Raw genomic sequence first — 20426 nt, forward strand, 5'->3', positions numbered from 1 at the left:
GACCCAGGATGACAGAACGATTTCTGTGACCATCCTGCAACACAGCAATGGCCATGAGCTGTTGGTTAGTGCCGATGAAACATTCCCATTTGTTCCCCAGCAGTATTTTGACAGGTGTTCTCAGCAACAGCTGTTTGAAACTCTCTAAGTCCCTTTCCCGTCATGCAAGGAGAGAGCTTTGTGAAGGCACACTGTTTTGCTTAACCATAATAATGTGCCACTTAAAGAGGAGGCAACTTCTGGGAGGGGTATTAAGACAATTTAGTTGCGGGAGTCAATGGGATTTGCTAAAGCTGCTGTGCTAATGGCACGCTGTGCTTGGCTGGGATGCCAGGGAGAAGGTGGTGCTCTGCAAGTTGCTCTCCCTGTATTTGAGCAGCAGTTCCTTATACCATCCAGACTCTCTGCTTCACTGACATCAGAACCCTGTGCCCATCTGGTATGCCCAAATGCCCCACAAAATTGCATCCTTTCTTATCCCAAACTGTGATGCTCCAAGTTCAAGTGTTCTGGGACGATGAGAGAGGCACAATGGGAGGCCAAGGCCTTGGTCCAGCAATCTCAGAGATGCTTGTCACAAGGAATTATGTGGGCTCTGCAAACAGATGAAGAAAACCAGAAAGAGCAAACACTGGTCTGCACAACCTTGACACTGCAATCAATGCTGTCATTTGCCACCAGGAGCAAGTAAACAGCCCCAGCATTGCACTGCATAGCAAACATTGCAGCTTTATCTGGATGACAGGCAGCAATTTGTGGTAAAGGTAAATCTTTCTGTTCACTCATGCTTGACATATGGATGGTCTTGCTACATTCCCTGATCTCAGTGGGATTACGCATGAATTTAAGGTTAAGTGCATGCATGCCTGTAGGAGCTCAACCTTCATTTAATATTGTGTGACCCAACAGACCCGTAATTAATCCCTAACATGTTCAGGTGACAGAGCTCACTTGGTGCTGTCATCCACACAAAATGAGACGTGCACGTTCATACATTCAGGCTGGCATTCAGACAGATTTTCCAGCCATTGAAGCAATGAGGTTTCGAGAGCCACTCAGAGGCTGCTTCCTAGCAGCATAAATGGGACAGTGGCAGTTTGTGCCATGTAACAGGCAGGGGAAGGAGGTGTGATGCCATCACCTGCTCACACAGCTGCCTCATGTTGGGATGGGAACCTTCCCTTCTACCTGCCCGACATTGTATGCCATAGTCATTGAAGCTGTTCAGAGGCCGATCAAACCCAGGGGAATAACACCACCATCTTCATCCCAAGCACTTTGCAAAAGTGAAATGCGGGCAAAAAACCAATTCCAGATTTGCTCTTCCTTCTCTGCCTTGCTGGATTTCAGACAAACCTCCTCACACAGGCCGAGTGCTGCCTATGTCAGACAGGGGAGAGTTACTGGGAGCAATTTCCAAATCATGGGTATTGAACCTTCTTATCTAGTTGCTTTGTCAGCAAACATGAGCATGCACGTTTTGAATGGATCACACAGGCAGCACAATAGGCTGGGTATGTTTTAAATAAGTTTAATGGAGTTTAATATGCATTCACCAACAGTACAAAATGAGACTTTTCAGCTATACAAGGGCCAGAAGCAGGTCAAACACAAACGTGGAGTAGCATTGCTTAGGAACAGTTATGCTGAACACCAAAGTAAGTGGGTAAGTGGGACACAACCGACAACTTGTCTCGGGGGGGAAAGGACAAAGCTAGCCCAGACCCTACAGAAATACACCTAACCACCTCATAATCCTATTTCTTTAAAAGCTGCATTTGCTGAAGTGCCTCCAGACAGATCCCACTGCATGTTCATCCTGCTTTTTTTTTTTTTTTTTTTTTAATTTAATCATCTTCTACTTAAAAATCAGCAGCCCATGTGCCAGATTGGTATGATGCACGGGAAAAGATGTATTTTCTTTACTGATTCAGTTATAAGGAATTTATGAAGCAGCTCTTCCCTCCGTCCTCTTGGCCAGCTGAAGTGCCGGCTGCGCCTGCTGCCAGCATACCTGCATCCAATTTTGCCCTCTGGTGGAACCCCAGAATTTTGCATCCCAGCAAAGACTGGCTGCCAGGAAAGCCTGGCAAGTGCAGAGAACACATCCTGCCAGCAGCTAACTTGCCATTTGGGAATGCCCTGGGGGTGAACCCAGTGGTGATGCAGACTCGGGTGCCTACAAGGTGACCCACTGAGCTCAGAGGCTGCTTCTCATGGCTGAAGAACACTGGAGAGAAGGGACAATAAAGGGGGTCCTGTCAGCAAAGTCACAGACTCAGTGACGTTTACAAAGGGCCGCCTGCTAAAAATGGGGTGTTGTGACAAATCAGCAGGAAAAAAAAGAAGAGAGACAAAGAGAGAAGAAGAGAGAGAGCAAACTGCCCTGCAGTGTGCCCATGATGAACCATGCCCAGTCAGAGCCTTGGGACTTCTGCTTCCGAGGCAGACCTGGACTTCCTCCTGCTGCTCAGGCTGCCCAGCATTGACTCCTCACTGAAGGCCCCTTCAAAGGTCGACAAGATGGACTGGCAAAACTTCTCCTTGAAATCTGGCCCCACAAAGACGTAAAGGATGGGGTTTATACAGCTGTTGAAGAAAGCGAGGCTGGAAACCAAGGGGATTCCTATGTAAAGGGCCATTTTCATCTCGTGACTGGAAGAGTTTTGAGATATTTCTAGCAAGGAGAAGACGTGATAGGGGAAATAACAGAGGAAGAATGAGACTGTGACGGCAATGATAATTCTGTACGGCTTTGCAGAGCTGGCTAGTTGCCTTCTTTTCAGCTTGACAGCAACAACGCTGTAGCAGATGAGAATCACTGTGAAGGGGATGAGGAACCCACATAAGAACCGCGTTACGATCATCGCTTTGTGCCTCATCCTCCACAGCCTCCGTGTCTCCTCGGCCGCGTAGTCATCAGACAGCGCGAAGTTGTTGTAGCAGCTGGTGATGTTACGGGAACTGACCGCAGTGTCACGAAAAATGAGGTACGGGGAGCTGAGCAGGACAGCCACCCCCCACGTCCCCAGCGCCACCCTGGCCGCCAGCTCCGGGCTCCTGCGGTTGTGGGACCACACGGGGAAGGCCACGGCCACGCAGCGGTCCACGCTGATGACCATCAGGAGGAAGACGCTGGCGAACATGTTGAGGAAGGCGATGGTGCTGTTCAGCTTGCACAGCAGCTTCCCGAAGGGCCAGTGGAAGTCCAGAGCGGTGTAGATGATGCTGAGGGGCAGGAAAAAGGTGAAGATGAAGTCAGCGATGGCCAGGTTGAGGAACCACACTGAGTTCACTGTCTTCTTCATCTTGAAGCCCGCAATCCAGATGACGAGGCCGTTCCCTGTCACCCCCAGCACACAGGCAATGCTGTACACCACCATAGAGAGGACATGCAGGCTCTTCTGGAGGCCAGAGTAGTGGTCGTGGACTGTGGCATTCCCAGAGGGCATGGAGGGGGAGCTGTCAGGGAAGGGTGATGGAGAAGAAGAGACGGTCTCCATTGCCAGCAAGCTGGGGTCCTGAAACCATAACAGCACACACTGCTATTACCTGCAGCTCCCTTAGCTTTGGGGAGAATCTTTGACTGCAACCATACACAGAATGGATACACAAAGATGAAACATGCACTTAAAATGACTTAATAACGAACATACTTCTCTATAGAACATCTCAAGTTTCAGAATGGTAGATAAATAGTTGTGAGGCACAAGGAATTTAAGCCGCTTGAGCAAGTGAACTGATACAGAGGGAGGAAGAGAGTCCGAAAGTTTTGAGTTGATCTGATCTTGTCATGAAAGGGTGATGCCAGCAGGAAGGGGAGACGTTTGAGCGGAGGCTCAGCCATCATGGGGACAACGCAGAGTCCCAGTGCTGCAAGCTTTTGCAGACAGGGACCGACCAAGACTAAAAGAATTACTTATCTCTTGGCAAGGCCCTGGATGCCCACAGAGATTGTCACCCACACTGACAGCCAGCCCACTAACGCTGAGAGGCGGAAAATAAATGATATCAAAGATCTTTTTGCTTACAGCTCTTTCCACACCACAGGGCCCAGGAGGCTGCGGGCAGAGGGTTGGCATCTGCCCTGTCTCCCTGTCACCCTGTGACCCGAGACACCAGCCCAGGCTCTGCCGCTGGCATTGGCAGTGTCAGAACAACTCATCCACAAGCAGTCTGTGACAGCAGCCGGCCATGGGCTGAGAGCAGAACTACAAAAACCCAACTTGCACAGCTGTGGCCAAGCTCTTCGGTGATGGAAGACAAATTAGCAGGGCTAAAAACTGTTAGAATTCTGAAGTTAAAAGATTGTTCCTTCAGCAGCTATCAAAGTATCATAGAATTATTAAGATAGAAAAGATCTCCCAAGATCAACTCCAACCCCACCCACCCCACCGTGCCCACTGCCCACAGCCCTCAGTGCCACATCTCCACATTCTGGAGCACCTCCAGGGATGCTGACCCCACCACTCCCTGGCAGCAGTGCCAGTGCCTGACCGCTCTCTGGGAGAAGAAATTGTTCCTAGCATCCATCCTGAACCTCCCCTAGTGCAACTTAAGGCCATTACCTTCTATCCTATCACTGTTACCTGGGAGGAAAGCACCTAAGGACGTGTACAGTTCAGGCAGAGCGGTATCCAAGGTGAGTTTTGGTGCAACAGCCACCCCTGCACCCACACACCCAGCTCCGCACCCAGCACCCTCACCACCAGGACCCGGCGGCACTCACCGCAGCACCGCACTGCTCCCGCTGTGCCCGCAGCCCCACGCACTGCAGCCCCACTGCTTTGAGACACCGCTCCCCATGCTGTGACTCACAGTGCACACTCTGCTTTTCCATCGCTTGGGATCACAAGGAATTTACTGGGACCGCTTATTCCCTACCTCTGTTCCTCAATTTACAGCACGCTCATTTAACCCCTGAAGCTCTGTCCGTGGTCTCTTGGGTCAGGTTGGCCAAACCCAAGGGCCCGCTTGTGTTTGAAGCACACAGCACAGCGCTACTCCAGCCTGCAAGCCTCATCCTTCCGGGGCTGAAACACTCCTCCAGGGCACCGGCCCACCCCGCAGTGCAGCAGGGCTGCTCTGCGCGCAGGGAGCAGTGCAGGCTCTGCTTCCGCAGGCTGTGCTCCCACACCGTGGCCGAGCACCGCGCACAGCGGACCCGCCGAGTTCAGCGCATCACCCCGGCCAGCAGCTCCGCCACCGGGGCGGCGGGATGCGGGGCAGCGGGGAGCACCTCCAGGGCTGGCAGGGAGGCCAGGGGGATCTCGGCCCCGGTGCTGGGGAAGTGGGCGGCTCCCGCGTGCGCAGGGCCCGGCGCAGCCCCCGGCCCGGCCAAGGTCAACCCGCGTGCCGGCAGCGCCACCGGCCCCGCCTGAGCGCGGGTCATGGGGAGCGGGGAGGGGGCGGAGCGCGCCGCGGATTGGACGAAAAGTTGTCGCAAAGTTCTTCGTTCGGGCGCTGATTGGTCGAGAGCTGCAGGGGTGTGACCCGGCAGCCTATGCTAGGCGCGCGGGCTGCCGCGGGGCGGCTGAGCGGGCCGGGATCGGGATCCGTATCGGTGCGGTGCGAGGCTGCGGGGCGGGCAGGGATGGGGCGGGCGGGCGGACAGGGACCGTGCGAAGTGGGAGCGGGGCGGGCGGTGGTGCTGCAGCACGGGTGTCGGGGCGGGTACTGGATCCTGGATATGGGATGCGACGGAGCCACGTGGGATGCAGCAGGTGGAACTCCAGGGCCGTGCCCACGCTCATGTCCCACCAGGAGGGTGGTAAAGGGGCTCCTCCTGGCAGCTTTGTCCTCTCTGCAGCCCTTTGCCAGCAGCGTGCATTCGCACAGCGCCCCACACAACGCGCCTTCATTTCAGCCCGCGTCTCTGACGGCGTTTCCCCGCTGCCAGCAAAGCCCCGGGGCAGCCGGGCCTCCGAGCCCAGCGGGGGCCGCGCTGCTGAAGGGAGTGGATTGCTTAACAACCAGCTCACGGCCCCTCTGTGACCTTGTGGGGTTAATGGATAAAAAGACACTTTGTGCACAGCCAGGACTGGAGCTGGGCTGCCATGGCTGCCCTGGAGTTTGTGCGCTGCTTTGTAATGCTCAGTGCTGCGGGGCTGCTGCCTCCTTGGGCTTAGAGCAAGTTTATGTCTAAAGCCTGAGTGAAATGAAATGGTACTGCTGGATTTTATCATGTTTGCTCATGGGCTTCCCATGTCCCCAAGTGCCAGGACAAGGGCAGGTAGGGGAAGGCCATACCTTGGTTGTGTGATATCAAGGTTGGGGGAGAATAGGAGGATACTGGAAGTGGCCACGTTGCTGTAATAAACACTCTCACCTTGCCTTTTGCAGGTGGCATCAGAGGCGGTGGACAGATGGCGAACGTGACAGAGGGTGCTGGGAGCCTCCCCAGCGCAGAGCTCTGGGCCTCCCACAGTAAGATGCTACTGGAGCCACTTGAGAGCAATGACCCTGAGGTGAGAGCTATAGGGACACCGACCTCCTTAAACCAGGGGCACAGTGCAAGGTTAAGCTGCTGGGACTCAGCCAGCCCCTGTGCCTTGTTACAGACAGAGAGGGCATCCTCCAGGTATGTGCAAATTCTATGGCTGTCATTTCTCAGCCATTGCTCGTAACTCTCTGCCTGGAGCTCAGATGCCTGCACCAGGCCCAGCCTGGCAGCATAGCCCAAGCAAGAGCTGAATTATCTGATGGCTTTGTGGTATCTACCAGAGAAACCCAGAACGTGGCAGGACACGTGATCAGCTGTACCAAGAAGGGACCTCACCTCCCTTCTCCAGTGGCTGCTCTCCATTATCCTAACTCCTCTGAGGGTGCATCCCACGCCATGCAGCACCAATGCCTCCGTGAAGAGCTGGCACAAGTGAAGCTTTCTCTCCCTCCCCAAGGTGTACAACATCATCAAGAAGGAGAAGCAGCGGCAGAGGCTGGGGCTGGAGTTGATTGCGTCAGAGAACTTTGCGAGCTGCGCAGTCCTGGAGGCACTGGGATCCTGCTTGAACAATAAATACTCTGAAGGCTACCCTGGACAGAGGTATGGGGCTGGGGAGAGCCTGAGACACCCAAACTCTTGTAAAGAGGGGACAGGGACCATCTGCACTGCCACGTTCACCTCAATACCTCATCTCTGGGAAGAAAGCCATGTCCTGGTGCTGGCAACCGAGCTCCTGCAGGGCAGGATCTGACCCTTTCAGTTTCTGTCCTTGCCGTGCACCAGGTAGCTGTAGCAGGGTCATGTCTGCTGCTTGCAAACAGCAGCATCCTGGTCTCACAGCTGGCACTACCTTGGGCATGCAGTTCTGAATGAAGAGATTAGTTTTAGCCTTGAGGTTTTGTTCTCAGCAGACACCGAGCTCAGTGTAACTCCTTCCCTATCCTTTACTGGCAGGTACTACGGTGGGACCGAGTTTGTAGATGAGCTGGAAAGGCTGTGCCAGAAGCGAGCCCTGCAGGCATTCCGCCTCGATCCCCAGAAGTGGGGTGTCAACGTCCAGCCCTACTCAGGTAATGGTGTCCCCAGGGCAGGCAGCACAGGCTGTGGCAGCCTCTGCATGCCCCAGCACCCATGAACTGCCTTGTGTGTTCCTGCCACAGGGTCACCTGCTAACTTTGCGGTGTACACGGCCCTGGTGGAGCCCCATGGCAGAATCATGGGGCTGGACCTGCCCGATGGGGGTCATCTAACCCACGGGTTCATGACGGACAAGAAGAAGATCTCTGCCACCTCTGTCTTCTTCGAGTCCATGCCCTACAAGGTATAGAAAGCTGCTCCAGTGGGAGCCAGGTTATGGCCTTCATAAGTGGAAGAACCTCTTGACAGCACCCCTGCCAAAGTGGCTGAATGCTCCTCTTCCTCTCCCAGGTGAATCCCAAGACTGGTTACATTGACTACGACCGACTTGAGGAGAATGCCCGTCTGTTCCACCCCAAGCTGATTATAGCAGGTAAGGAGCAACCCTTACACACGGGGTGCCATCCTGAAGCCAGTGGGCAATTGCAGAATTATAGAATAGGATCAGTGAACAGCCCAGGGTGGAAGGGACTCAAAGGATCACACAATCATTAAGGTTGGAAAAGACCTCTATCGTCAAATCCACCACCTCTGTGGGCAGCAGTGCCAGTGCCTGACCAGTCTTTGGGAGAATAAAATGTTCCTAATATCCAAACTGAACCTCCTCTGGCACAGCTTGAGGCCATTCCCTTCTGTCCTTGCAGGTGTCAGTTGTTACTCACGCAACCTGGACTATGCCCGCATGCGACAGATTGCCGACGCCAACAGCGCCTACCTGATGGCCGACATGGCCCACATCAGCGGGCTGGTGGCCGCGGGCGTCGTGCCCTCACCGTTTGAACACTGCGACGTTGTCTCCACCACCACCCACAAGACCTTGAGGGGCTGCAGGGCCGGCATGATCTTCTATCGCAAAGGTGCCTGACCTGAGCCAGGAGAAACTCTCCACCCAGGCCAGGGGAGCTGCGGGTTAAAGCTCCTTCCTGCTCCAGCTGGGAAAGAGGAAGGGCAGAAAGATCTGGGGCATCACAAAGGCTCAGATCTGAAGAACAAGCATGATTTCCTTCCCGAGCTGCCTTATGTATTACCCTGCTCTCTCCTCCCACAGGCATCCGCAGCACGGACCCCAAGACAGGAAAGGAAACACTCTACAACCTGGAGAGCCTCATCAACCAAGCGGTCTTCCCTGGGCTGCAGGGAGGGCCACACAACCATGCCATCGCAGGTACGCGTCTGCGCTGGGCTGGGATGGTGAGCAGGGGACAAAGATGTCCTGGCTCAGCTTTGAGCCCCAGTATCAGTGCAGAGGGCTCCAGCTGAGAGGTATAGCAGTAAAGAGCAGCCAGCTTGATGCAGCTGGGGGAGAAACCAAGCTGTTCCTATCCTACACGGTTAGGGGAAGGGATTGTCCATGAGCTTTCTTGGCTTCCAAGATTATTTTTGTTGGTCCCCAAAAGCTCACTGCTGTGCCTCATCCCCAGGGATTGCTGTGGCACTGCAGCAGGCTATGACTCCCGAGTTCAAGGCTTACCAGCAGCAGGTAGTGGCCAACTGCAAGACACTGGCAGCAGCGCTGATGGAACTGGGCTACAACATTGTAACAGGTAAGGAATGGCCTCAGCTGCCTGGGTTGGGACCAGCTTGGTATCCCAGGTTTGAGCCAACCACTGGGGCAACATGTGCACAGGCATGGCAGGCAGGGCTTTGCTGGAACTAAACTATTTCTTAACACTGCCCTCTCAAGCCTCTTTTTTTTTTTTTTTTAATTCTTTCTTTTGCTGAAATTTCAAGTGTTCACCTCAACTCCTCTCTCTGCAGGGGGCTCTGACAACCACCTCATTCTCCTGGACCTGCGCAGCAGAGGTACAGACGGTGGCCGGGCTGAGCGGGTGCTGGAACTCTGCTCCATCGCCTGCAACAAGAACACATGCCCTGGTAGGCATCCCACGAGCTCCACCACGTTCTGCCCCACGTGCTTGGATGTCTCTCGTGCCCTGTGCTCCCCAGGGCCACACGGAGCTTCTCACAGAACTCCCAGCCACTAGGGGCCAGGCCAAGTCCCCACCACAGCAGTGCTGGAATTAGGTCACACGCTGCTTGTTCTGGTGCAGGTGATGTCAGTGCCCTCCGTCCCAGCGGTCTGCGTTTCGGGACACCAGCTCTCACCTCCCGTGGCTTTCGGCAGGATGATTTCCGCATGGTGGCTCGGTACATCCACAAAGGTGAGGGTCCCATTTCCTCAAGCAGGTGGTGGTGGCACAGGACAGCAAGTCCCCGGCAGCCCAGCACCTCCTGTCCCAAGCATCCTGGGGAGCAGCCCCAACCCCGCCAGCCATGGCAGGGCTGAGAGCTGCTGGAAGCGGCACCTGCCTGCTGATGGGGCTGAAGCACACATCTCCCCCCCTGCAGGCATCGAGCTGACGCTGCGTGTGCAGAAGGACATGAGCCCCAAGGCCACGTTGAAGGAATTCAAGGAGAAACTGGAGGAGGAAAAATACCGGGGAGAGCTAAAGGCACTGAAGGAAGAGGTGGAGGCATTTGCAGCAACCTTCCCACTCCCAGGACTGCCAGTCCTGTAATGGGAGGCACTGTGCCCATTCTCAGAGCCGAGGAAGGATCAGGGAGCGTGGCCCACTCACACCCCTGGAACGAGCCCTAGTGCCTTCTCCCTGCACCTTCCTGCTGGCACTGGCCCCATGCAGCAGCTCCTCATCTGACTCTTCCTCACCTCTCCCCTCCTGTTTCCAACACCGGAGCCCCTCTGAGCTAGATTTCACCACTAGATTTTACAAATGGGCCTGAGCAGAAGGAAATCCCTGACCTCGAGGCAAGGTTTGGGATTGATCTGCCGTGGGAGCAGTAGATGAGACAGGAAGCCTGTGTAATCTGCCTTCACAACCAGGAGGGACAACCAGAAGCCAGCACTCAGGGTCCCATGCCCAGGAACCTCGCACCCTTACAAAGCCTTCCTGGCTTCAGCCTCCAAGACTCGACTTCCTACACACACACCAGCCTCCTTTTGGGCCTCCACACATTTTGCCAGGGCTGAGCCTTATCCCATACCCAGAGAACAGCCCTGCCAGGGCCACCAGTCCAGCTCCACCACAGCACGAGCCCACACCTCCAGCGGTTTCTCAGACCTCTGAGGACATACCTTAGGTAGAACCATTTTTTAATAAGCACAGTAAAATTAAGAATTTAACCACAATGTATGACAAGAATTATAAGCTTTAAAAAATACAACCAATTTTTGTATTTCAAAAATATCTGAACCCAAATAAATAATTTTTTTTTTAAAGTACATTTTTCAGACTAGTCATTTGGTGTTAACATCTGTTAAATTCTTGTGCAGTAACACAGCACGACACTGAGACATGCTTCTTGGACTTCTCCCGTCACACTCGCTCTAACTACTGACACAAGCATTCGGCACACAGGCACACACACGGAACTCAACATGCAGTAATAGGATACAGTGCTTTAAAATAAGATGAGAATTCATCACAGCCTCCTCGCAGCCCTCAGAGGCAGCTCCTACCCCAGCCCCAGCCCCATCCCCATCCGTGCTCGCCCTGCACTGGGGTGAGCAGCAGGGCTGGGTACCCTGTGTTTCTGCCTTCCAGTTAAAACACGTCTCATGAGCAGCGAGCCACAGCTCTGCAACTTCCCCAGCTCTGGCAGCAAGTGCAAGGCTCCCTCAAGTAGCAGGGTACAGTCCTGCTCAGTCTAACATTGTGCTTTTGGGGCACAGCACAGAGCTGGCACCCTCCTTCAGCCGATGCAGCTCTCTGAATTGCCCAGCACACTTAGAGGTGCCTTTCCAAAGCTCTGCTATAAGCCCCGTGTCCTGCAGTGGGTCCTGCCCGGCTCTCCAGGATGCCAAACCAGCAGTGTGAGCAGTCACCTGCCCCGAGACCGTGGGCTCAGGGCTGCCTGCATTCGTTCCAGTGCTGAATGAAAACCACAGAACGAGTCTGGGGCAGGGAGACATCAGCTCTCACTCCTCAAGTGCTTCTCCCAGCCCTTACAAAATGGTTAATATTGCTAGAGTATAGGCAGTGCTTCCCTAGTCAAGGCAAGACAGCTTTGGAGCTGCTTAGAAGTGATTGCTACTGGATGAAAGAAAATCCAAGCACTATCCTCTGAGAAATGCAACCTGCATAGGGTCGGTATCTCCTACTCCTATGGCTGACCATCCTCGTGGTGGGATCCCAAAGGGGCCGGCAGTGCAGCTCAGAGCACAAGCGAGCAGATGTCTCCCAATGCAGGGAACAAGAGGAGCGCAAACACTGAGCCCTGCCCTCCCAGCCAGGCAGCCACGGGAGGCCTTTCCCCTGATGAATTCTCCAACTGGCCCTAAGAGCCTTCATCCCACAGCAGCCAGCAGAGAGGACGGAGCTGCAGTCAGCATGCAGGAGCGCAGGGCGGGAGGCAGCACTTGCAGGAGCAGATCAGGGCTGCACACAACACTGCTGGCGTTGGTGTGGAGGGCAGAGGCAGGAAGGCTGGGCAGCACCATGCAGTGGCTGTGGGGAATCAGCCCCGCTCGTGCTGGAGGACTGTGGTGCGGTATGAGCCAGCTAACACACATGCTAGGATTCTTCACAGGAGCTGTTAGTAAGATCTTAACTTGTTGCAAGTCTGCCTGTATTGGAAACCAGTGAGGTAACACAGTGAAGATGAGGAAAATGTCTTAAAGTGCTGATATAGGGATCTTTACTGTGCAGTCAGATCAGAAAGGCGGATAAATGGCTGAGCAAAGAGGAATTCAGCTCCTGAACCACCAGCTGCATCCGACTGCCCTCAGCTGCAGCCTCAGCGAGGTACTGCCCAGAGCCTGGCACAACTCCTCATGCCCTGTGCAGGAAGGTGAGCTCGGGGCCATCCGGCTGTTCTGTCACAAGCATCCTGAGGACAAATGCTCCCAGGTGTGTTTCCACACACACCTCCCTCCCAATGGCCCGGGTGCAGATAACACAGGTGACAGCCCCAGTGAAGCCCGCAGGGCATCCTCCAAAATTCAGAAGTGCTTTGTGGTGGAGAGATAAAGCAGGTCAGACAGGTGGAAGTGCAAGTATTGCTCAACACAGCCTTGAATATCAGTACTTTAGGTTTGGTAGAGGAGAAGTGACTTATCTGACAGTTTATGAAGGCAGCTGAACATTCCAGATAAAGACCACTACGACTATGAAATCAGCCAGTGCTGACCATCGAACCTGCTCTGCTGCTCTGAGCTGTCAGCCCGCAGCAAGAGACACGTGAGTCAGCAGGCAAAGAGCTCCTGGCCCTCCTCAAACCCAAACACTGCAGGTAGTTTCCCAGCACAAAACATGAGCTGCTGTGACGAAAGCTTTCCCAGAGCTGTGAGTCAGGCAGGGTGCAGGGAGCTTGAGACTGCCTGGTGCCTTCCTCATCCCGGGGAATCGCACTGGAAGTCGTCCAGATGCACACAGACCAACAAGGAGACACCTCGAGCCACTTCAGAAAGTACGTTTGCTATGGACGTGGAAGTCCTTCACCAGCAGACCCAGTTACATGCGACAACAGCACACAGGAGGACACAGATAGCATCCGAGAAGGAAAAGGTCTTTGAACATGCTATGAGGGTGTGCAGCCCCATGCACAGGCACACTGCTTCCCTTCAGCAAACGTGAAGCCGTACTGCTTCCCCACTGCACGCCAAAGAGACCAGCACAAGCAACCCCTGGCCTTGAAAGCCCTCTGGAGACTGTCATGAGTCAAGCATCCCAGCTGCCTCACTGTAAGCCACCACAAGTGATGCTGCTACTTGACACAGACTCTTTGCCTTGTTGGTTAATACCTCCTGGACTGCTCCAAGGGCCCTCTGCAGGCAGGGCAGCAGGAGGTTGGTACCGGAGTGGCGATGCTGGTGGCTGGATGACAGCCTCCCCACAGAGGCTCCCTGTCTTTGGGGCACAGGATTCCGAGCAGCACAGTTATCACAGCATGTTTCAAGAGGGTTTAGGCTCATGCTGACAAACCCCAGCCTCCATCCACACAGAAACTTCCCCAGGCATGGAAGGATCACATTCCATTCCAGCATGATCATGGTAAACAGACGTTTTAAAAAAACCAAGCAAATAAAAATTAAAATAAAAAACTTCAACTAATCTCGTACAATCTTAGCTGTTCTCCTCCCATAATCAGAAAAGTGCTAAAAAGAAATAAAACCAGGCTACCTTTCCTAGCGAGGCTTCCTTCTCTCGCTCAGACGTACCGAAGGAGCAGCTGCTGCCAGGCAGCACGGGGCACAGCAGGCTGCAGCCAACAAGCTGCACCTCCTGCCAGACTCCAGAGGGAAGCGCTGTGCCCGGCACAAAGCTCCCACACCAAAGGGAACAATCTTCCAGCTGCATCACCGTGATGGTGGCACTGCCCTCCTGGCAAGGAAAGTGCTTGTGCCTGGGCTCAGAGATCTGCAGCTCTGCCCTGTCCTGAACCACCCAGAGCACAATGTGAGAGGTAGTCGAGACATGGCAAAGGCTTGGCAATAAAATAAAGCGAATTGGCACAGCCAGAAGCAGCATGTGGTGACACTGACCTGGCTTTGCCACCAAGCACAAAGGTCAATTCCCCAAAAACAACAAAAATAGAAACGATACAGATACAATGTGGAATCCACTCAATTCCTCCTAGCCCTCTCCTGAGCACTAGTACCTCACTGGCTGGGCAGCCTGCTGCAGAGGCTTGCTGTCTCACAGCACAGCTTCAGCTGAATCGCACTGTGTGGCTCTCCATCACAAAAAGCACTTTAAAGCCCATTCAGTTCAGACCCCATCTCTCCTTAGCAGGTCACTCCCAGCTTCACTAGTTTTTAGGATACCTGGTCTCCTTCCCACCCTTCACAGAGCTCACCCAGCAAACAGGATGTGACAAATTAACAAGGCGCAGTGCTCTACATTCACAGCAGCGGAGCCTTGGTGCTAGCATGCTGAAGGAGTTCAACTCCATTCCAGTTTTAACAAAGCTGAGGAACTGGCAAACACTATCTGGAGGGAAGTCCACGTGCCTCTGCTGCTGTCCCTCAGGGCCAGGACAAGCAACTCTAAGACACTCAGAAAATATGGAAAAGAACACCACCAGCTGCTGCTTCACAGGTAAATGCACACTGCTATCCCGGCAGGGAGCTTCCACGTGTACACTGCTTACATCCCATGCTAACATGAGACACTACTGAGTTAAAAACTTGATGTGGCCTTTGTATTTCCCTGCTGGTCTCTGCCCTGGCTCCGTGGAAAGGAGCAACAACATTCGTGGCTCTGGCAGAAGTGCAGAGTCCTGCATGTTTAATGGAGCTGCACACCACTAAGCACTGCTCATCTCTCCCTCCATGCCATAATCCCCCTGGGGTGCTACCATGGTATATTTTAAAAGTTAATAGTGTTCCTTCTAACATTTAAAAACAGAGTGCCCAGTGTTTCATGTGATGGAACACCTACATTCTCAGCAACAGGGAACCACACTGAAATTCAGTCCCTCAGACACTGATTTCTACGAAGCAGAAATGCTTGCAAACACAATGGCTTCTTTGCCCCTTCCTGACGTATGACAGCTACTGCAGACAGCATCAATGCCAAGCATGGATGATCTTTATCACAATCCGAGTATGCAGGCAGACAGCCTACATGCTGCTAGATTTTGTACAAAAAGCTGGGAACATAGTCAAATCTGAGCAGAGGATTCACCCCCTGGCCAGGTTCCTGAATGTACTGCAGCTTCAGCAGCTCAGCTAAATACTGTACAATTTTAACATCTTCATTGGCGAGGCCCAGATGAAGCTTCAGAAAGTTCATCCTGCGGTTCACAACGGATTCCTCCGGTTCCCTTTCGTTGATGGGAAGGTGCAAATGGTGGCAGAAGGTATAGAGGAAGGCTTTTGAACACAGCTGGGTGAGGACGCTTTGGACGTGCATGTAGTAGGTGCTGCCCCGTTTGATCTGCGTGCGGTGATCTGCCAGCCTGGCCACCAAGGAGCCTTTGTACAGCGGGCAGCGCAGCGTCTTGCTGTCGGCATCCAGGATGCTGACGTAGCGGCCGTAGCGGCTCAGGGCGTGCAGCGCGTTCACTCCAGCTGGTGACGCAGTCCTGGAAGAGCAAGAGAGAGCTTCAGCTGGAGGGAACCAGGAGCCACGAAGCAGGCTGCCCCGTGCCCCCGCATCGCGCCCAAGTTCCCGCCGGCTTTGGATACGCTGAGGGCAAACTAAGGCTGGCACGGAAGAGGACGGCCGAACCGCCTCTCTGCTCTGGCAGAGGGAAGCTCCATCCCCCGGATCCACGCGCACTGATCCACGCTGCGCGTGCTGCTTCACAAACGCGGCCCTGTGGGCAGCTTCCTCCCCCTCGCAGATGCAGAAATGAGGACAGAGAGGCAGGGAAGCGATACTTCTGGTAACAGAAGCAGATCTTGCGGCAGCTGTGGGCTCCCATCTGGATATGGCACGAAGGGAACAGAACAGAAATCCCCTTGCCACAAGCTCCACCTTCCCCCTGTCTGGTTGTTTTGGGAAGGAGCTGCCCTGAGGAGCTCAAAGAGGAACGAAACCTTCCTTTAAAAAGGGAACCGTCCTCAGACCAGAATATTCCCTGGCTGAGCCCAGTCCTTCTTCACCCAGATGCAAATCTGCAGCACGCTCGCAATTATTCACCAAGCCTAAATTAATGCTATTTAAATGCAAATTACAAGCCTACGCAAATCCTACCTTCTGCTTTGCAGTTCTGCCTGGTTCAAATTGCCCTGGTGAGAAGCAGCTCCCAGCCCCAAACCAGAAGCACCAACTGCTGATGCAAGAGCTGCCCCTGTGCCCAGGCAGTGCGGCTTTGTGAGAACAGCACCCTTACAGCTGTGCTTCAATAATTAATTTAGCCTCCAACTTCCCTCCTGTGGCCCTCATATAAATGGTTTGCTGAGAGCATCCATGTTAAACTCAACAACTAATTAACATTCCATAGAGAAGAGTCTGAATGACTGACACATGTTACAAGCAGTCCTTGTTGGTTGGTTTTTTGTTGTTTTTTTTAAAAACAAAAGTAACTTTTCATCATACAAACTGCATCTAGCCACAAACATTAATTAGTCAGCAAACATCCAGGGCTTGTAAACATCTCACCAACAGCAGAGACGTTTTGAAGGAGCTGCTGGCAGACCTGGCAGCCTATCCCACAAGCACAAAAATGAGGGCGAGCTCACAGCTCAGGATTATTCAGCCATCCACAACCAGAGATACAATGCTCAGCAGCTTGGAAAGCAGATTTCTGCATTTCAGCTTTCAGGATGCTCAGAAACACTCCTTTAGAAGCCATTCCAGCTTGGTTCTGAGCAATGAGTATTCTTCTCACCTCTCTGAATCATTCTTTCCACCTCAGTGACAGAAGTGGGCATTCCCTGCCACCTGCTCTATCTGCACCCGAAGTGCTGGAACACATCCTGGTAAGGCACAGAAAATCCTTGTCATAACAACAATGAAGGAAAGGACAAAATCTTAAGAGCCGAGCAGTCGCTATTTGCTAACAGGAACTACAAAGCCACGTTTTAGGAGTGGGTGCTGGGGGAGGGACGTCTGCCTCAGTGATGCCCTCTGCCCTGAACAGGTCCCCCCTGCACCTGAGCTGCAGTTCCAACTCTGCAGCCTGAGGAGCTCTTCAGGCACTGTGCTTTTTTTCCTGCACTAAAGCACATCACAAACCTGTACCTTTACCTTTCCAAGAGGATCCAGCACAAACACTGACTGTGCACCTCTGTCCTTCACCAGAAACGCAGATGTCACAGGAACTCACCGACACCAGCAGGAATGCTCCTGTCAACACAAACTGGGCTGCCTGCATACCTGAGTGCTTGCTTCAGAAACAGTAATAGCCAAAAACGTTGAGAATTTTGGAAAGAGGTGATAGGACAGATAGCAAAGCACAGCGGGGCCTTCAAGAGGGCTTCATTATCAGACCAGCCAGGAAATCACTGGGACTAATGTCTGTTCCCTTGTTTTGCTAGACTAAAGAGCTAAAACATCAGGAAAACTCCTAGCTAAATAACATTATGAGCCAAGCAGTAAGTGCCCAGCAGATGTTTTAGATTAATTCTTAAGCGAGGCTGAATGTAAAGAAGCAGACAAACACACCGCCCTCCTACAGATACATCCCAGAAGCAGAAATCTGTGGCAGCTGTGTAGGTGATTACATAAAGAGAACGCCTCTGCACATCAAATCCCCTCTGAAATTCCCCACTTAGTAGACTCAGTTTTTGTCATATACCTCAACACCAAGAAGCAGGGAGCCCCCCAGTTTACCTTTGGAGCCCGATCAGCTTCCATCTCTGGAAATCCACCACATGCAGAGGGGAAGTGACCCAGTGTTTCACAGGTTTGGCATAAGCACCAGAGTTCGGCACAAAGATGGAGAGCGCGGTCACCAGCTTCTTGACTATTGCTTCATCTTCCCCCAGCACTACCAGGGTCCTTCCGCTGAGCAGAGAGTATATTGCAGGGTGGGCAAAGGGATACTGCCTGATGAACCGCAGCGCGTTCTGCCCAGCCTTCTTTTTGTGCCTCTCATTCGCGAGGCACACGGGGTGAGCAGGAGACGGTGTTTGGTCAGAGCAGGTGGAGGCAGCGCTGCTGATGTAGCTCGTGGAGTCTGAGCACTCGTCCAGGCTGGTCCTGCTCACCTCCCTGCCTGCTGTGGGGTAGCGTGAGTCGAGCTCGTGGGGAAGGAGCCCCCCTGAAGCACTGTCACAGGGTGGGGAGCCCACAAAGCTGCCACGCAGCCCCTGCTCAGCCTGCCGGTACGGCTGAGGGGGAATCCTGACCACACCGTCCTCATCGCACTGCTTCTGGCCCAGTTCGGGTAGAGGCTCGAGGAAGCTGGGGCTCTCCTTCCCAATACAGCAGGCAGAATCAATCTGTGCCAAGTTTTCCTGATTTGAGACATCCTCCTGCTCGTTAGTGTTGTTTGGGTTTAACCTGGGGTTGAAACGAAGGCCTCCCTCTTCATCATCCACATAAGGTTCCTCGTTAATTGCACTTGGGTAGCTCGCTTTGAAATCTTCTGGGATAAGAGACTCGGAGGGGCAGGTACTGAGGACTTCAATGCTGTCCTCACTGACGGTCCTCCGGCTGCCCACCTTGCTCCTGCCCACCTGGGGGCTCGGGCTGATGGGCAAGCTGGCCTGGCTCTCTGATTTCATCAGCCCAGATGCAGATTTCTCCGTCCCAAGAACCTCAATGCTCTCACCGCTACTGATACTGCCTTTAAGATCCGCATCGAGATAGTCCAGGTTCTCCTGGTGTTCAAAAGTTAGGGATTCTGTCATGGCAGGTTCTTGAGGGTCGTCCATGTCCTGCTCCATCTTGATTGGGACACACTCCACGCTAGACTTGTAGGACCCCAGGCTGATAACCACTTTAGGAGTGGAGGACTCTTCTGAACACTTTCTATCAGCAGCATCTTGACTGAGTCCCTGGCAGCCTCTGTACTGGTTTTCAGGTGCTTTTTCATCTAGAAAAGATACGTCTTCAAATAGAAAGTTAGTTACATTCTGTTGCTTCAGAAGTGCCCTACTGATCTGGTTTGTCAGGAGGTAGCACACATCACCTCTGAAAGTCCTCTCAATGTGGTGCAGCTGATCTAAGGTTTGGGTGAAAAAATAAATATCGCAGAGTTCCTCCAGCGTTTTCAGCTTCTTGTCAAAGCATTTGGCAGGCTTTGCTTTGATGAGTTTGGGAGTGTAGGAGGGCAGGCGGGAGTAGAGGTGCATTTCCCCTGGCTCAGCAGGGTCTGAGGCAGCCAGGTCTTGTGCACTGCCTGCGCCAGCCTGATCCAGTGCACATTCAGGCTCATAGGGGTGGAAGTCAGACTCCTTCAGCTTCCTATAGGGGTATGATCTAATCTGCTTTAGCAGATCTTGATGCTCAATAATAGACTTTTCCACACTGGCCAACTCGTTGGCCTTTTCGATGGCTTGTGTCGTGTAATACCCCTTGTCATTGGCTTTCTTCTGTATCTCAGTTTCGTTGTGCAGCACAGTCCTGGTGTAGTCGAGATCCTTCAGCTTCTTCTCAAGCTCACTAGCAAATGCTTTCCTGTTCCCCGTTTTCAGGCATTCAGAGGCTTTGGAGAACTCAGCAGAGAGTTCCTGAAACTGCTGCATGATTTTGTGCTCGTCAGCAGAAATGTAGGCCATGCAGAAGGGCCTCACAAAGCCTCTGGCTTCCAGGTCGTACAGCGTCAGGTGGTGCACATAGGCGAAGGCCCCTTCCTTGGAGTCCCCCAGCACCACTTTGGAGTCCTCCACGAAGTTCAGCTTGGGGTAGGCGCAGCCCGGAGGGTGTCCCACAAAAGAAGCCTGGTAATCCACCGACATGATTCGAAGGGAGAAATAATTGAGATCGAAACTGCCCGGCACCTTGGTGTCATCGGGGATGGTCAGCAGGGGCTGCGGCCCCACCTGCTCCGAGAACTCGGAGATGAGGATGAAGTCCCGGCTGAACTTGGAGCTGGCGACCTTGGCCCAGGGGTTGGCGCCGTGGCCGGCGAAGGGGAAGAGCGGCACGGAATACTCCTCGGGCAGCGGCGGCTCCCGGTACAGCTCGTCCCCCAGCTCCTCCTCCCGGGTGAAGGCCACCACGTCGGGGGCGCTGATCATTATTCCCGCAGGGGGGGCCCCGACATGGAGCGCCGAGGCCGCCCCGGCCCCCCCCGACCACCGTCACGGCCGGGCAGCCCCGGCCCCGCTCCCCTCACGGGCGCCGCGGCACCGCCGCCATCTTGGGCTCACATGACGCTGCGACCTCTCACCCCGCCGCCCGGAAGCGGAGCTGCCGCCGCCTCTACAGCCTTGTCTCGCTCCCGCCGTTCGGGCGCCGTCGCGGTTCTCAGACAGATTTAATCGCAA

At 53.7% G+C, this 20426-nt stretch overlaps 3 protein-coding genes across 3 annotated transcripts; 1 reads left to right on the plus strand and 2 right to left on the minus strand.

Annotated features, from left to right (window-relative positions):
* Positions 1 to 829: 829 nt before the first annotated feature.
* Positions 830 to 5246, minus strand: LOC128079279 (chemerin-like receptor 1). Its single transcript, XM_052680301.1, has 2 exons — positions 4730 to 5246; positions 830 to 3521 (listed from the first exon to the last, which is right to left on the minus strand). Exons 1-2 carry the CDS (start codon positions 4838 to 4840, stop codon positions 2418 to 2420), a joined length of 1215 nt encoding a protein of 404 aa, XP_052536261.1. The 5' UTR covers positions 4841 to 5246; the 3' UTR covers positions 830 to 2417.
* Positions 5204 to 10819, plus strand: SHMT1 (serine hydroxymethyltransferase 1). Its single transcript, XM_052680292.1, is given in 13 exon segments — positions 5204 to 5396; positions 5399 to 5563; positions 6343 to 6467; positions 6900 to 7045; positions 7400 to 7515; positions 7606 to 7766; positions 7874 to 7955; positions 8227 to 8439; positions 8631 to 8747; positions 9004 to 9126; positions 9341 to 9457; positions 9634 to 9744; positions 9932 to 10819. Coding segments are annotated over 13 exon segments (1824 nt in total). The 5' UTR covers positions 5204 to 5218; the 3' UTR covers positions 10102 to 10819.
* SMCR8 (SMCR8-C9orf72 complex subunit) lies at positions 10678 to 20351 on the minus strand. Its single transcript, XM_052680291.1, has 2 exons — positions 17824 to 20351; positions 10678 to 15628 (listed from the first exon to the last, which is right to left on the minus strand). The coding sequence occupies exons 1-2, from the start codon at positions 20175 to 20177 to the stop codon at positions 15175 to 15177; spliced, it is 2808 nt and encodes a 935-aa protein (XP_052536251.1). The 5' UTR covers positions 20178 to 20351; the 3' UTR covers positions 10678 to 15174.
* Positions 20352 to 20426: the final 75 nt, after the last annotated feature.

The sequence above is a fragment of the Tympanuchus pallidicinctus genome, unplaced genomic scaffold (assembly GCF_026119805.1).
Source record: "Tympanuchus pallidicinctus isolate F22 unplaced genomic scaffold, pur_lepc_1.0 scaffold18, whole genome shotgun sequence".
Lineage (NCBI taxonomy): Eukaryota > Metazoa > Chordata > Aves > Galliformes > Phasianidae > Tympanuchus > Tympanuchus pallidicinctus.